Source organism: Amblyomma mixtum, chromosome 10 (assembly GCF_055824585.1).
Source record: "Amblyomma mixtum isolate Tamu chromosome 10, ASM5582458v1, whole genome shotgun sequence".
In the NCBI taxonomy this organism is placed as follows: domain Eukaryota; kingdom Metazoa; phylum Arthropoda; class Arachnida; order Ixodida; family Ixodidae; genus Amblyomma; species Amblyomma mixtum.
In genome coordinates, this window is record NC_143021.1 from 18121817 (window position 1) to 18137241 (window position 15425).

At 46.1% G+C, this 15425-nt stretch overlaps 1 protein-coding gene across 1 annotated transcript; it reads right to left on the reverse strand.

Moving 5' to 3' along the window:
* Positions 1-10476: 10476 nt before the first annotated feature.
* LOC149325256 (3'-5' RNA nuclease TATDN2-like) lies at positions 10477-15271 on the reverse strand. The gene is made up of 6 exons (XM_089564213.1): positions 15212-15271; positions 13981-14160; positions 13356-13525; positions 12606-12735; positions 11726-11938; positions 10477-10815 (listed from the first exon to the last, which is right to left on the reverse strand). Exons 1-6 carry the CDS (start codon positions 15269-15271, stop codon positions 10678-10680), a joined length of 891 nt encoding a protein of 296 aa, XP_089420339.1. The 3' UTR covers positions 10477-10677.
* Positions 15272-15425: the final 154 nt, after the last annotated feature.

Here is a 15425-nt window from a genome sequence, read left to right on the forward strand (position 1 = left end):
CTATCGTTCAGGCCCCTGCCTGTTTTTTTCCCGAGTAAAGAACTAGTTGATGTCAAGCGTTTGTCCTGCGTGCTTCTTCTTCTTCTTGTCCCTGTCTTTTTATTGCGCTTTTCTAAGTTCAACATGCAGAGTATTGCTCAGCGCTTCTGCAGCTGTCACAGTGCCAACATAGGTAAGAGATAATCTTGTGCTGGGGATACCCGCCGTCACCACAGTGACGTTCCCGGATCGTTAAAGCATTCCATCAAGAATCGCGTTTGACAAGCGCGACGCAGAAAAACAAAAGCACGAAAGAACGTTTGCTACGCATTCTAGCTCGCTGAAAGCGCATCAGATTGGCACAGTACCATAGTCGGATACAACTGAAGAACGAACCGGCTTTTCTGCGTCAAAGGGCCCCCTCCCTCCAGCCTAAGGCGTCGGTCTAATTTAATGAATCTGTTAGGGTGACAATGCAGAGAGGGGACTATCCCCGAACATGGATGGAGTGTACTATCCCCTCTTATCGGCCACTGCCTGCATTAACGTGTTCGCAGGCTCATGAGAACAAGCCGACGCCTTCGGCTGAAGGGTTTTTTTTGACGGGGAAAAGCGGCTTTGCTCTTGAATTGTGTCCGACTATAGTGAAAAGCAACGCTCTACGCGTTCGGTATGGATTGGGATGAGTACCTCTTTGAACGTCGGCGGATCGCATAAGTTGGCCGCGCAGCCTTCGCAGCAGTCGGGGAAGGTTTGCCATCGCTGGATACTGAACCGGCCGTATACGATCCTCGGTGGCGCACATTGCGGAAAAGCAAGCGAGGGTGGCAGTGGACGTCCGCTAAGGACCCATTACTGAGGAGAGTATAGGTGGAAGCGACGACGTAACGTAAGCTTAATTCGACGCCGTAGCGGTAAGTTTCGCGGTATGCACCCCGAAACGGTCATGGAGTGTCCAGTGAGGCAACTGGGAAACAGGCGACTCTTTTGAACCGAAAGATGTTTCTGCCCGCTTCTTTTGCTAGCAGGAAGTTATCTGAAAGACACGTGGTAAGGCGTTATCTTTATAATCTTTTGGGAGGGTGTGAAGAGAGGATGCGAAACAACTGCGAGTTTAACAGCTTGATATCGAACGAAGGTACCCATCAGTGCTGAAATTACGAAACCGGGAATTTTTGCAGGACACGCCTGCAGTATACGCACCTTTCTTTTCCTTATCACTTTCTGCCCATTCATATGGTTCACAAACGGTGTAGATTCTGCGGGGTTTCGGGTCTGTCCTCAAGATTAAGGCCCACTGTGTAGAATGTCGCGGCCTACATTCCATCAGTCATGAGAGTGGGCCATTCTACTCCCGAAGGCCGCTAAGTAGCGCGCGCCATTTTTAATTGCGCAACTAGGTACATACATTCATGCATGCACCGTTCTTCTCCAAAGTTCGAAGGTTTTGGTTTGGTTTGGCTTATGGGGTTTAGTGTCCAAAAGCGGCTCAGGCTATGTATAAGGCTGCAGTGTAGCGTGTCCAATAATTTAAACCATCTGGGATTCCTTTACGAGAATTGGAACCATACGGTACAGGGTTCTCCAGTGTTGCCACTGCATCGAAATGTGACCGCCGCAGTTGGGATCGAACCAGCGTCCTTCGGGTTAGCAGCCGAGCACCATACCACTGCGGCACCTCAGAGCTTTTAACACCGCCACAGTCGAGTCTTGAAGTCGCGTGTAAGGTGAGAGTGCGTGAAAAGTTCCCAGACTAATGTCTGGTTTTGTTGCGAACGCAACACTACGCTAGTCGCCGAGCCATTTCGCGGAGCACTGGAAAGGCCAAGGTGCGCATGAGCGATGAGCGGGTGACGTCACATGGCGCACAGCTGGAGCGCTGCGCGTTCTCCATCGCCTCGTCGACGGTCTCCCCTCCCTCCCTCTCTCTCTCTCTTTGATGCGCAGTAGCGATTGCGCATCATCATTTGCGTGGTTTGTGGTGTTTATAAAATTGGCAGTGGCTTAGCTCTGTTATGCCAGGATATGCGTAGCCTGAGCTGAGGGCGAGGTGCCAAGCTGGCAAGCTGGGACGCTCCCATCAGCCTGGACCCTTGCCAGCATGCGATTTATACCCAAACCGGGCAAACCCCTCACTCTTCGAAATTTGCGCCCTATCTCCTTAACGAGCTGTGTCGGCAAGCTCTTCGAGCATGTCATTCTCAATCGCCTGCAACCGTTCCTAGAAACAACAGCCTTTCTCTCCAACGTTCAATTCGGCTTCCGGCCAAACATCTTGGCGCAAGGCGTACTTCTCGCACTTAAAGAGACCCTCTTTTGCACTAAGCGCCGTACAGCCGCTACGCGAGCCATACTGGCCCTGGATATTCATAAGGCTTTCGACACAATAAGCCATGACCATATCCTCACGACATTAGCCACCACGGCAGCGGCACCCGCATATGGCAATATATTCGGGCCTTCCTTCAGGGACGCACGGCAGAACTCCACCTTGGGGATATTGCCTCCCAGCCTTTCCCCCTGCCTAACCGGGGTACCCCACAAGGGGCGGTTCTATCACCTTTACTTTTCAACATTGCCCTAGCACCACTGGCAAAGGCCTTTGCTGTAATCCCAGGGCTCCACACAGCCATATACGCAGATGGTTTGGTTTATGGGGTTTAACGTCCCAAAACGACTAAGGCTATGAGAGACGCCGTAGTGGAGGGCTCCGGAAATTTCGACCACCTGGGGTTCTTTAACGTGCACTGACATCGTACAGTACACGGGCCTCGAATTTCTCCTCCAAAGAAATTCAACCGCCGCGGCCGGGATCGAGCCCGCGTCTTTCGGGCCAGCAGCCGAGCACCATAGCCACTGAGCCACCGCGGCGGCTATACGCAGATGATATAACCCTCTGGACAACGGGAGAATCTCTTGCAACAGCCCAGGATATCCTGCAATCTGTCATAGACATCACCACCACTGATTTAGCAAACACAGGCTTCCGTTGCTCTCCAAATAAATCGGAACTTCTGCAGCTGAAACACCTCCCCAGTGACCCCCCGATTGAACTCCACATGTACGGGAATCCAGTGCTCATTTTGCCTCAGGTGAAGATTCTCGATCTTCTCATTAACAACACACTCGATGCAACCGCCACCTTTCAGCTCTTGCAAAGACAGACCGAACAGGTCGCTGCACTTATCAGGCGGGTGGCAGCACGCAATCATGGGCTGTCTGAACGCGAGACGCTCATTATGACAAATGCACTAATCATTAGCCGCATTACATACCACCTTCCATACCACATACTCACTCAACGGCAAAGACAACAGGCAGACATCCTAATACGCACGGCTGTCACCTCCGACCTACGTCTTCCACGGACGGTTAGCACGAAACGTCTCCTGGCCACTGGTACCCACAATACAGTGATCGAATTAATAGGGGCTCAACGCACCAACCAATTAGTCCACTTGAGTCGCAGGGAAACAGGACAATGGCTACTGCGACAGCTACGTCTTAATCCACCAGTTCCCACCCCAACAAGTCCTACACCTTACATGATTTCTCTGCGCACGCAGGATCACATATATCAGAAGCCCCTACCACGCAGTATGAGTGCTATAGTCTCCATCAGGGTAGGCGGCAGGCACTAGCGAGCTATTACACCAAAACATACAGCAACCGCTCTGATATCCTGCATGTCGATGCGGCAAAAAATTCTCAAGCAGGATATTTCATGGCAGTTGCAGTCTATGAAAACGGCACAATGGGGGCTTCCGCCACTATCAAACTAATTCGCCTGCAGAGGCGTCTTCATCAACTACCACCTTCGGCGTGGACGATGTGCAATGCACAGCGCGAGATTGTGTTTCAGTCTAACACGAGGTGTGATCGGCTGCGGCGGGAGCATAGTGTCCACGTACAGTGGCCGCGAATCTTATCTGTTCGCTTCGACGTAGGTCATAAACTCAGCCGCGGCAATGTTTGATTTATACCTGCATGGGCGATTGCTGTGCTAGGTGTTGCCAAGGTCATCTTCAAGATAAAGTTTCACACAAACTCGGTGAACCGGACAGACCTCGTGAAGTATTGCTTTCGCAATAAAATAACTACAAGAGGATTCCTTTTTTGTACATACACTGGCGTATCTGTGTTGTACGCATTTCAATGCCTTTTTTTCTTTTCCGTACGGTTTCTCGTTGCGTTGCATTGTTGAACAACCTTGTTACGCTGGATTTAATCGTCTGCATTTATTTATTTATTTATTTATTACAATACCCTCAGGGCCCGCAGGGCGTTATAGAGGGGGTGGGCGAAAAAAGAAAAAAATACATAGTAAAAAAGTACAGGCAAAAGGCAGAAAAAAAGGTTAAAAATCATGATGCAGACGCTTGTTCGATGATATGCTTGGTAATAAGTGGCTCGAAAGATGACGCGTCTTCAGTGCAGGCGATATGGGGTGGAAGGTGGTTCCACTCAGTGCTAGTCTTTGGTAAGAAAGAATTAAAAAGCACATCTGTTTTACACGTTGGGATGGAAACTTTATGCGGATGATCAACACGTGATGACACTTATGACGGTATAGAAGAAAAAAATTCCTGTTTTAGTGTCTCGTTATGAAAGAAAATGCTGTGGAAAAGACTGAGGCGTGAAATATTTCTGCGAACTGCGAGATTAGTCAGACCAAGTTTAGTTTTCATTAAAGAAACACTAGCCGTGCGAGAATAGTTGGAAAGGATGAAGCGAGCTGACCGATTCCGAACAGATTCTATAGCATCGATTAAAGTGAGTTGTGCGGGCTCCCATATTGATGATGCGCATTCTAGTTTTGGCTGTATTAGTGTCTGATATAAAAGTAACTTCAAATGGGATGGAGCCTGAGAGAAGTGGTCGCCAGACGTACTGACGACCCAGCAAACTAAAAGCATGCGCCAACCAGGCTCTAAACACATTTTAGCATGTCTACTCGGTTAGCTACGTTAAAATGCTACAACTTTTTTTTTTTAATTTGTAACACTGGATTTATGTGTGGCATTTAATTTACTGGAAACGCATACTTTAAGACATGCTTTTCTCAGTTTGTCGTAGCCAAGAAATAATTCATCTTTGAGTGCCGCGTGTTTTATCCGTTATCCATTGGATCAAAAGGTCTTCCGATTATTTTGTTCTTTATTTTTAGGATGTGGTGTAGCGTTTAAATAAAATCTCATAGTGTCAGGATTATACTTAACAGATATGCCAGCAGGTGAAAAGAGGCCCAGAATGAGAATCTTATAATGGATTTTTGATGGCGTGAATGGCTATTTTTTGTTCTAGTAAAAAGCTGGTGGCATTAGCCCTTGTAGTTTTTCCCTGAAGTAGATTCCGGTAATGTAAGTGCGGCATGAAAAGCGAACTAATATAACGCTGTAATGCGGGTGGCAATTAAAGACCACAGTTTTGCAAGAACACCACCAGTGGCAATAGTTATGCTAGTTACAGCTTCCAAATGAATGGCAAATGATAAATCATCTTCCGAAAATGCACCAAGTTTCTTAAATTTTTTGGGACGGTTGGAAATATTAGAGGGGCGTCATCTCATATTTATTCGCGGCCTGAAGAGGACAGCTCTCATTTTACTGGAATAATTTATTAATTAGTCATCAAGGCACCAGTTATTCTGTGCTTCGAAAACTTTATTTGAGTGGCGGGTCAAATCGGCAGTATTTCAGGATGTAAGAACCTAACTGGTGTCAGCAGCGTAGACAAAAGGTATGACTGAATCAGACCGAGCAATACATTACTTACGCGTATTCAGAACAGCAGGGGTGAACGGACATTGCATTCAGCTATCACATTTTATTTCATTAATAGGCTAAGCACTGTTATTAACCCTCACATTTTGCGGTCGTGACTACAGCTTTCTTTGGCATCACTTTTAATCATAAGGCAACTGTGGCTGATGTTGAGATATATTGTTTTAAACATATCGATTGGGATAGTCTAGTCTTCCGGTAGATAGCAAAATGTAGCGTTCAAAGTTTGCCGTGCGCTGGCACCGATAGTTATGACTGCATTAGAAAAGTAATGTGAGTGCATTTAAAAAAAAAATGATCGGGCCACTGCGGAATATTTTAAGATATTGTAACAACCATAAAGATGGGAAGGCTCTAACCTTTCATTTCTTGAAAAATGTTGCCTTTAAAATTTGTCCTGCCCACTCGCCGAATAGTTAAGACTAAATAAAAAACCATTGGAGTGGGTTTCTGGCAAATATTAAGATAAAACTACAATATCACGAGGAATGGCCTGCTGATATATTTATTTCAAGCGTGCATTCTTAAGATATGCGAAAAAATTACGTTTATAATGAGCTTACCACTAAACACATACCCTTTACTAGAATTTTCGGGAATAGAGCTTCGTGGCGGTCTGCAATTTAAACCGGTAGATTCACTGCAACACTAGATTCATTGCAAGGTCTTAATACAGATTAGAGCGTGAAATAATCGAAGCATATTACATCAAGCGGAGGGGCCATGTCTGCATAAGCAAGCCATCTGTGTCGCTGTCAGATGAAGAGATTAGTTTTCTTAGTGGGTCTTTGTCAGCTTTATATACATTGCTTGGGTCCTTTTGGCACGTGTGTCTGTTAAATCACCCCTTGTATCTGGTTTGCCTTTATCTTTTCGCATGCCGTGTGGTTATTAAGTGGTTTTTACCGTGAATAAACTGAGTTGGAAGTTGGCGCCAGTCCTGTGTGTTGTGTGTTTTGTCTTCGTCTTTTAGCGCCAGTACGCTTTTTGCGTAAACATGTCATGCTACAACCAACTAGCTCAAATCAAAGTATTGCTGGTAAAACAAAGCTTGGAGTTTGAATTTTAATTCGTTTATTAACCTCATCCCATAATTAATGCGATAGAGAGCCTTCGAGAAAATGATAAATATGCTAAGTTCTACGTTCCATAGCCATTACGATTGGCACTTCCTGTATTAGAAATGCTTATTCAATGGATCGGCCGTTCTGGAACATCGCTGGCAACTTGTCATAACGTTAGCCTTGCTTTCCAAATTATGTTGTCGTTCTTATGTAGATAACTATTCCAATTCATTCATAAGTTATTTACATCTCGTTTCAAGACCACATTGAGTTTAGCCATCCTCGTGAGCAGTAGATAAGTGTTGCGATAAGTGTTGACAGTTATGACTGCAATAGAAAAGTAATGGGGTGCGTTTTTTTTTTACAATAATGGTCGGGCAATGGCGGAATATTGAATGATATTGTTACAACCATAATGATGGGAACGCTCTAACCTTTCGTTGATTAGGAAAATCTTTCTTTCAAAATTTGTGCTGCGCACTCGCCGAGTACTTTAGACTTCAATAAAAAACCCTTGGAGTGGGTTGTTGGCAATTAATAGCATAAAACTACAATCATCCCGAGGAAGTGCCTGTTGGTCCATTTATTTGTACGGGTGCATTCTTATGATATGCGAAAAAAGTTGCCTTCATAGTGAACTTCCGGTTGAATACATGTAGTACGTTTCTAGAATTTTCGGGAATGGAGTTTCATGGCATCCTGCAATTTCCAACGGCCAAACAAAGGTAATACTTTACATTTCAAGTCGTTTTTTAATATCATCCCCCGTATAATGAGATTGAGAGCCTCCGAGAAAATGATAAATATGCTCGGGTTTACTATTCTACGTTCGATAGCCTTTAAGATTTTAACATCGTGTATTACCAATGCTGATTTAGTGTATCGGCCGATCTGGAACTTAGCTGGCCACTTGTCTTAACGCCTTGCTTTCAAAAATATGTTGTCATTCTTATGTAAATAAGGGCTCGAATCTATTTAGAGAAAATAGGAATGATTTATTTGGGTCTTGTTTTGATAAATTATTTGCATTTCCTCCTTTCAAAACCACAATGACATTAGCCATCTTCGTGCGCAACAGGTGAGTGCTGCTATCGCGCTTACGTTTACGTGCAAGGCCTGATCAACAAGAACTAGTGCGTGATTAATCGGGTAAACTTCCGAGTTGTCGGCGTCAATAGATCTGCTGCTATGGTATGAATTTTTCTTGCGTTGTTGAGTATTATGAATGCTCTTGTTCGTTTTTGAGGACGCGTGAAATCAGTGATGCGCACCGCATATGATAAGAACTGCCCTTAGCGATACCAAATAAATAGTCACTAAATATGTAAGCCCGCGAGCTCCAGGATACCCGTCCCCCACTTAACGTCGTTCCCGGAATTGCTTCATCACTCCGACTCCTCTTATCCATGAAATTGAAATTGGTTTCTGAGGAAAGGAACTTTTGCAGCATCTCTCCCATGTCACAGTGCATACTACTACTATATTACTACTGCTTTCTTCGCCAAAGCGTAACGAATGCCCGCAGATACCCTAAATGGCCTTCTTGCTGACCATCATGAGATTTTCTTATCACAGTGCTCTCTCTATTGATGCCTCGGAGAACATTGAGAAAACGGCGATAGCGCCTTCGCAGGATCTGGATTGCAGCTATTCTATTCGGCATCCCTAATTATATTCCTTTATTCTTTGTAGAGGTTTTCGCTCTTGGCTCGGCAGAATTCCATGATCTGTTTTAGTCTCTCTCTTAACTAAAAAAAAAAACTTTTTTAAGTCGTTCCTTTAGGTTTCTTGTTCCGCGCACTGTGTATCTATTTTAACAAGGCGGCCGATTTTTTGGCAAGTTCGGCGCTCACTACCCGTGTAACATATCCCGTCCCTCATTTCATTCTGTTGGAGATGTTTCCCATTTCGAGCTGTTTCTGAGGAGATTTCTGAGGAAGAAGTGTGCGACTTGTGGATCTTGGGCCTTTCTTTATTAAGCCTGAGGACATCATCATCTTGCTGAATGCTGCGGTGCCTAATCTTTAAACGGGGCTAAAATATGGACTAACGTTTCGTGTAACCTGAAAAAACAAAACCGTCCAAATTTGTGGCGTCACTAAAATGGCATTATCACAGGGAGAAATGAACGCACCAAACTAAATACATGTTGTTATTTGTAGCATTGCTCCGTACAGTGATTATTTTATATTTGGAAAAGTCTGTAATGGATCCATCACTAGCCGTAGCGGCTAAGGATCCATATGACTACGCAGCAATTTTTGTAATATTTGCCGCGTGAATGAACGTTCTGATTCTACGGGCTTCATCCTTATCTCACCCTCAAGGCTCACGCAAGGCTCACCCACGTGGCAATACCTAAGCCAGCTTCCGTATCCTTTTCTCAACGCCGCGGGTTTTCTGCGCGCAACCTACCCTTGGAATGTCCGGTCATGTAAATAAAGGCATTGTGAGGTTCATATTTTAAAACTGCGCGAACAAAATCAAGGACCGAGCAAGAACACAGTAACACACACAAGCGCAGTGTGTGTTACTGTGTTCTTGCTCGGTCCTTGTTTTTGTTTGCGCAGTTTTAAAATATGAACGATTCAGACCAACTAGCCCGCCACAGGATACTTTTGTGAGGTGTCAATAACGCTTTGCCACTGCAGACTCACCCAATTTAATTTGTATTTATGCAGATGCAGGTGCGCTGCAAAAACCCTCGGGACACTTGCGGGAAATTTGAATCAAATGAACAACTTCCTCCATCTTAACCGCGGTTCTCACTTCTGAAGAAGACATGCTTGTGGTCTCTCGCTCGTGGTTAGGGCTCCTTGTGTCACTGCCAGTTGTTCCTTCATTCAGTAGAAGCGAGAAGGGATTCGTGAATACATTCGCGGATACATTATTGTAGCTGGAATATTTCCTCGTTAAATAAAATCAAAATTATTGTACATCTTTTTTATTACTCTTTCTAGTTTTCAATAATTTAGCTACAATGCATTTCCGCCTCACTCCTCTTTTTCTCGCTCATTCGTCTATGTGATTAGCGCTGGTATTCACTCCAAATCATGGATAATGGCCCCGGATGGGTATGTTCAGAGTCGACTGAGGTCAGCAACGACCAGACAAAGACGCAGTGCCACAGGCTGCGATGTTGGCCGGCTCAATAAATAAAACGAAAAAAGAAAGCGCTCAAGGCCCTGAGTCTCAACACAGCGGGCAGTGAGGCTGATCTTTTTTAAACAGCCCTGGTTCAAATCTCACTCTACGCTGCAGTTTTCGGAAGAAAAGTTTCCCAATATTGCGGCTAAGCTTATACGCATGTTTCAGTTGTCAGGCTTGCTCTTAAGCTCGGCTTCAGGAGAACTGTGGTTTCCGGACAATATTTGCCTCATTTTGCGGAAAATAGGGTTAAAAACATTTCATCCTTAAAAATCCTTTTATTCCGTGCGTCAGGCGAATATACTGCTGTGAAGTCAGTCATGTACTATTTGAATCCCTTGAAACATCACTTGACGGGGCGGTGGAATCCGTGTAAAAATGTCCGAGCAATACGTTATTGCTAACTCAAAATATTGACAACAGCGGTCAGCATATACTGTGAGATCAATTAAGGACAAATGCAAGGCAACCACAATGCAAGCCTAGATAACACAACTGCGAAATCATTAAAAAGAAACTTTTATTTACAACGTTATAAAAACTACACCAGGAAGTAACAGCAAAAAATGCTGTGGTGCCCACATACAATATAATAGCGCGGTGCGGAAGTAACATTAAAACAGCACTAATTTTGGTGACAGGCAGCCGGGGAGGCCCCATTGTCAGCATGCTCTGTGCACTGCGGCGTGTCGCACAGCACGACGTTAAATTTTATATGTGCGGTGGGTGTTCTTGCGGACTGCCGAAAGCATGTCCTCCACTTCGATACCTCGCAGTGAGGCCAGCCGGGTGGCCAGGTGTATTGCCATCCCGGGGTGGGAGGCTTTGAGACGTCCCAACTCCTGAAAGAACACATTGAAAGGGAAGAGGTCACTAAGCGGTAAGAGGGTGGATCTGGTGAGCGAACACGCCAATAGGTGGATTACTATACTTTGCCGGTATTTTGTAACAATGAATCTGCTGCACATGTCCTGTTATATTCTGAGGGACCCATGTAGTGCTTCGAACAATTAGCCATAGGGGAGACACACGGCTGTACTAGCAGTTAGTCGGGCGTACTGAAACCACTAAGAATCATTTCTGACCGGAGCAAAACACTTGGCACGGGACTAAAGATTGTGTTATGCTACCGTACGACGTAACCTATTGATGCCATAAATAAACTGCGGAAATAAAGTGGGGAAAAACAGCGGATCTTTCGTAGCTTTTGTGCACACTATTCTACACTGGCGGCTGCTTACAGACACATAAATATAAAATTCCTCTTCGCACCAAATATTTGGCTGAGCGAGCAGAAGAAACGCTATACCGAACCACACGACATTAAACGTTATGCATATAGTTAATGCACACATTTCCCGACATTGATAGGTTTATGGTAGAAATTATAAATGCTTTCTTCGTACAGGATTCTTTTGGATAACGGCGGCCAATTGTCGGAAGACTGCTGGTAGGATGCTGGTAGACATTGCTGGTATGCGGCTGATCAGACGTATATAGGAACTGTCGATAAGCGAGTGATGGGAATTATTGACTTTCTATGTTCTTGAGTCTTTTGGATAACGGTGGCCAATTGTCGGAAGACTTCTGATAGGTTGTTACTACAGAGTATAAAGACATTTAAACGACTTTCTATTCATTGTTGATGGGTTATATTAACATTTGTCTGAAGACTTGCTAAAGAATGTTACTACAAATTTTTGTAAGGGCAAGCACATAAGTGCCCAATATAACACCAGTATCCATACTCACGGATTGCGGAAGGAAATATGGTGCATCCGTCTCAATCAGCAGTCGGTCCAGGGGGATGTTGCGGGTAACCTCGGGGACACCGCCGGCGTTTGAGAAACCCATCAGAGGGGTGAGTCCCAGGCAAAGATTGGGAAACTCGGTAAGCAACTGCTGGGCTTCCTGCCAGCCGCCTGTGAAGCAGTGGCGATGAATCGGGTACTCAGTCGGGACCATATGTAGGGGGGAAGGGGGGAGGCAGAGAATTAGCGACTGAACTACACTGTCATATACAGCCCATAGATTGTAAATAAAAGAAGTACGGTTTGTACAAGTGTTGACGGCTAAAATATAAAGAATTCTACACGCCACTATGCTACTGATACTGACGAGAAATCGACAACCCATCAAGAGGAATCGAAAGCATACGGTCAATATAGAGGCAGTGTTATCGAAGGTGAAACTGAATTTTTATGAACATCGTTATTCAGTAATCGAGATTATTTATGCAGGATTATAATACTAGCGCTTGTTGACATCAGTTAATAGTTTAGTCATGTAAACAATAGTTTTACCCAATACTTCTAGGTGTCCCGTTCCAAGCATGAGGAACCACCTAGACCGGCTTTTCGTCTTGTGCAATAAGTGATATTTAAGTGGCAGGTATAGTTACTGCCATATCTGCATTTGGAATTTCTAAAATGGATTAGCCTCCAACTGAAGCGGTATGAAGTACGGCTATATGGCTAAATCTCGCAAATTTCGAAAATTGCGGGCCTGGAGTGCACGTAAACTCACAGGTGAAGGTCGCAACGCGGCGAACGTACGTGCCGCCTTATCTTCTCTGTCCCGGACTCCGTCAAAGCTGCGTTCAGCATCAAGCGTAGCAGGGAAGTCAACTTACCTTTTTGAGGATCTCGAGGGTGTCTGCCGTGGAGTCCTTAGAGTGGATGATGAGGGGCAGACAGCCATTCAGGGCCAGACGGACCTGCCTCTCGAAAACGCGCTTCTGATTTTCATGCTCACAGTTGTTCCTGCAAAAGCGAGACGTGTGTTACGGGCGTCAATGAAGGCACGCTTTATGCAGGAAGAAAACTCCGCAGGCACAGGAACTAGCATCAGTAAAAGAGCCCCCATTTGACTGCGCGCTGGAAATAACCACCGCAATAGATTGCTCACAACGGTTGCTGACGCAGCGTAGCAACACTAAAAGACGCATAAATTTTGACGCAAAATTGCACGCACGGAAATATAGTATTTGGAGCCCCGTGACTCAAATTCTGACAGAACAGACGCTACTTTTATCAGTGCGTGATGGCTTGTGAAATAACTGCTTTGTTCACAGATCACAAACCCGCAGCACAGTAAAGTACATATAAGAGCGATATGGCGGGCTAGCTGCTTCTTTGGCATGGTGAGGGAACAGCGCAGGTAGCGACGCGAGGATCAATGAAAGACACACAGGCGCTGACTATCAGAGTTGATAGTTAGCGCCCGTGTCGCGTTCCTGCGCTGTTCCCCCTCGAAGCACATATGAACTTTCATAAACGTGGAAATCTGGCATGACGTGATCAATCTGAGGTGTTATTCTATCCGTTCACTGACACCCTGTTAGTGTAATGGAATGAAGAAATTCGCTAGCGCGCGCACTCGCCTGTGCGAGTAATCGAGTCCTATTTCACCCAGGGCGACCACCTTGGGATGTTCCAGTGCCCTGATGAGGTGCTCTTCGACATCCTCTGTGCATTGGCGGGCCATGTGAGGGTGGCACCCGAATGCACCCAATACACCTTCTTCAGCCAAGATCTTCTCCCACATGTGACGCTGCAGAGGTTCTTAAAAATCATCACACGTACGGCAAAGAGGAACTAAGTGCATGCTGGTGCTGAGCAGTGCCCGCGAATTCGAGCAACGTGTAAAGAAGTAACCATACTCTGCTCACCGAAACCTGCCAGCCAAGAAGCATTAGAATTGGGCGTGAAAAAAATCAGCACATGAGCACCATAGCGTTTGTATGAAACGAAAGCACCTACCGGGCAGCATAGCACTGAGGGCCGTCTCAGCTTCCACGGTGCCCAGAAGTTAATGAGTACGCCTCTGCTTTCATGCCGTGGAAACATCAGAGGTTAACTTATCCCTTCAAATGAACGCGTAGCGCATGGAGAACATTGAGCGTGACGAATAAAGACAGTTGGCAGTAAGCCTCTGAGGACGGACCAAGATATCACGGTCCTGGGGAAAAGCCAGGATTCGCATCGAGATTTCTTTTGAAGTGGTACCTGCTTAAAAGTCGACGGGTAGCAGAAGTTTGCCACGCAGCCATCGTAGCAGTCCGGGAAAGTGTCTGCGTGCTTGTTGCGGAATCGGGCGTAGGAACCGCGGTGACCCACTTTGTGGAAAATGAAGTCTAGGTGGCATTGGGTATCCACGGGGCCCACTAGGGACGACAACTTGTATGGCTACTGTTTAAGTGGCGCTTGTTGGACTTTTGGGGTAAAGCCCCTCAATGAAAGAAAAGTAGCGAAAAGCTTTGAACTTTCCGACAGTCCTCCTCTCCTAGCGCGCCACCGGATAATCGAGCCTCTCATTGGCTGAGGCGCCATGGTCACGTGTTAGCGCGCGCTTTTCAGTGGGTATCCACGAGGCCCACTTGGGACGAGAACTTGTATGGCTACTGTTTGAGTGGCGCTTGTTGGACTTTTGGGGTAAAGCCCCTCAATGAAAGAAAAGTAGCGAAAAGCTTTTAACTTTCCGACAGTCCTCCTCTCCTAGCGCGCCGCCGGATAATCGAGCCTCTCATTGGCTGAGGCGCCATGGTCTAGTGTTAGCGCGCGCTTTTTGGCTTCGCAGCAGATGCCGGCGCCATTGCCGGGGCTTCGTTTCCTTTTGGCGCAACACAGTTTTGGCGGGAGCGTTTCTCCATCTTTGATCGTTTGTACGCGCGTCAGCGACGCCGAGCTTTTGTTGCTCTTGCGGGTGCAACCACCGAGGAGGAAGTGGGAAAGGTTTTTCGTCATTCCGTCCGCAAAAAGTAATGCGGCTTACCGAAAGGTTTGGCTGCATAGGATCGGCCGAGAAAGCATTGATAATGAGCTGGATCCCCGTCTTTACGATGCGAGTGCCTCTCTTGAGTTGTCAGTCGCGTTTTTTTTTTTCGGGGGATTTGGTGTGAAGCGCGAGCGATTGCAGTCTTTCTTCGCAGTTAATGCCGTCAGGCATAGTTCTAGATGGATTCGCTTGCTCGCGGGCTACAAAAGCCTTCCTTTTCGTTGTCTTAGCCCCGCCTTTCACGCTGCTCGCTCTGCTAGGCTCTGCAGGCGTAGCTTTGATGTAACCCGCGTTACGTGGCGTATTCGTGGTTGAAGTCGGAATCGTTCGCGGGCTCGACTCAAAACTTGCGCTTCATGTTTGAACTCTGCTTTTTACGCTGCTCGCGGTGCAGGTCTTGCTTTCATGTTGCGCACATCGCTGGACGTATTTGTTTTGTTGCAGTTGTACTCCTTCGCTCACGAACTCGATACCAAACGGGCGGTTCTCGCTCTTGAAGGCCCCGCTGTTCATGCTGCTCATGGTGCAGGACTTGCATTCATGCTGCGCGCACTGCTGACCATATTTGTTCTGGCACGGTTCATACCAAAATCGGTCGTTAGTGTGCCCAGGCACAGTAGCCGAACTATGGCTTAAATACTCGATATCTGCGTGGATAATAATTGAGAACGCATGC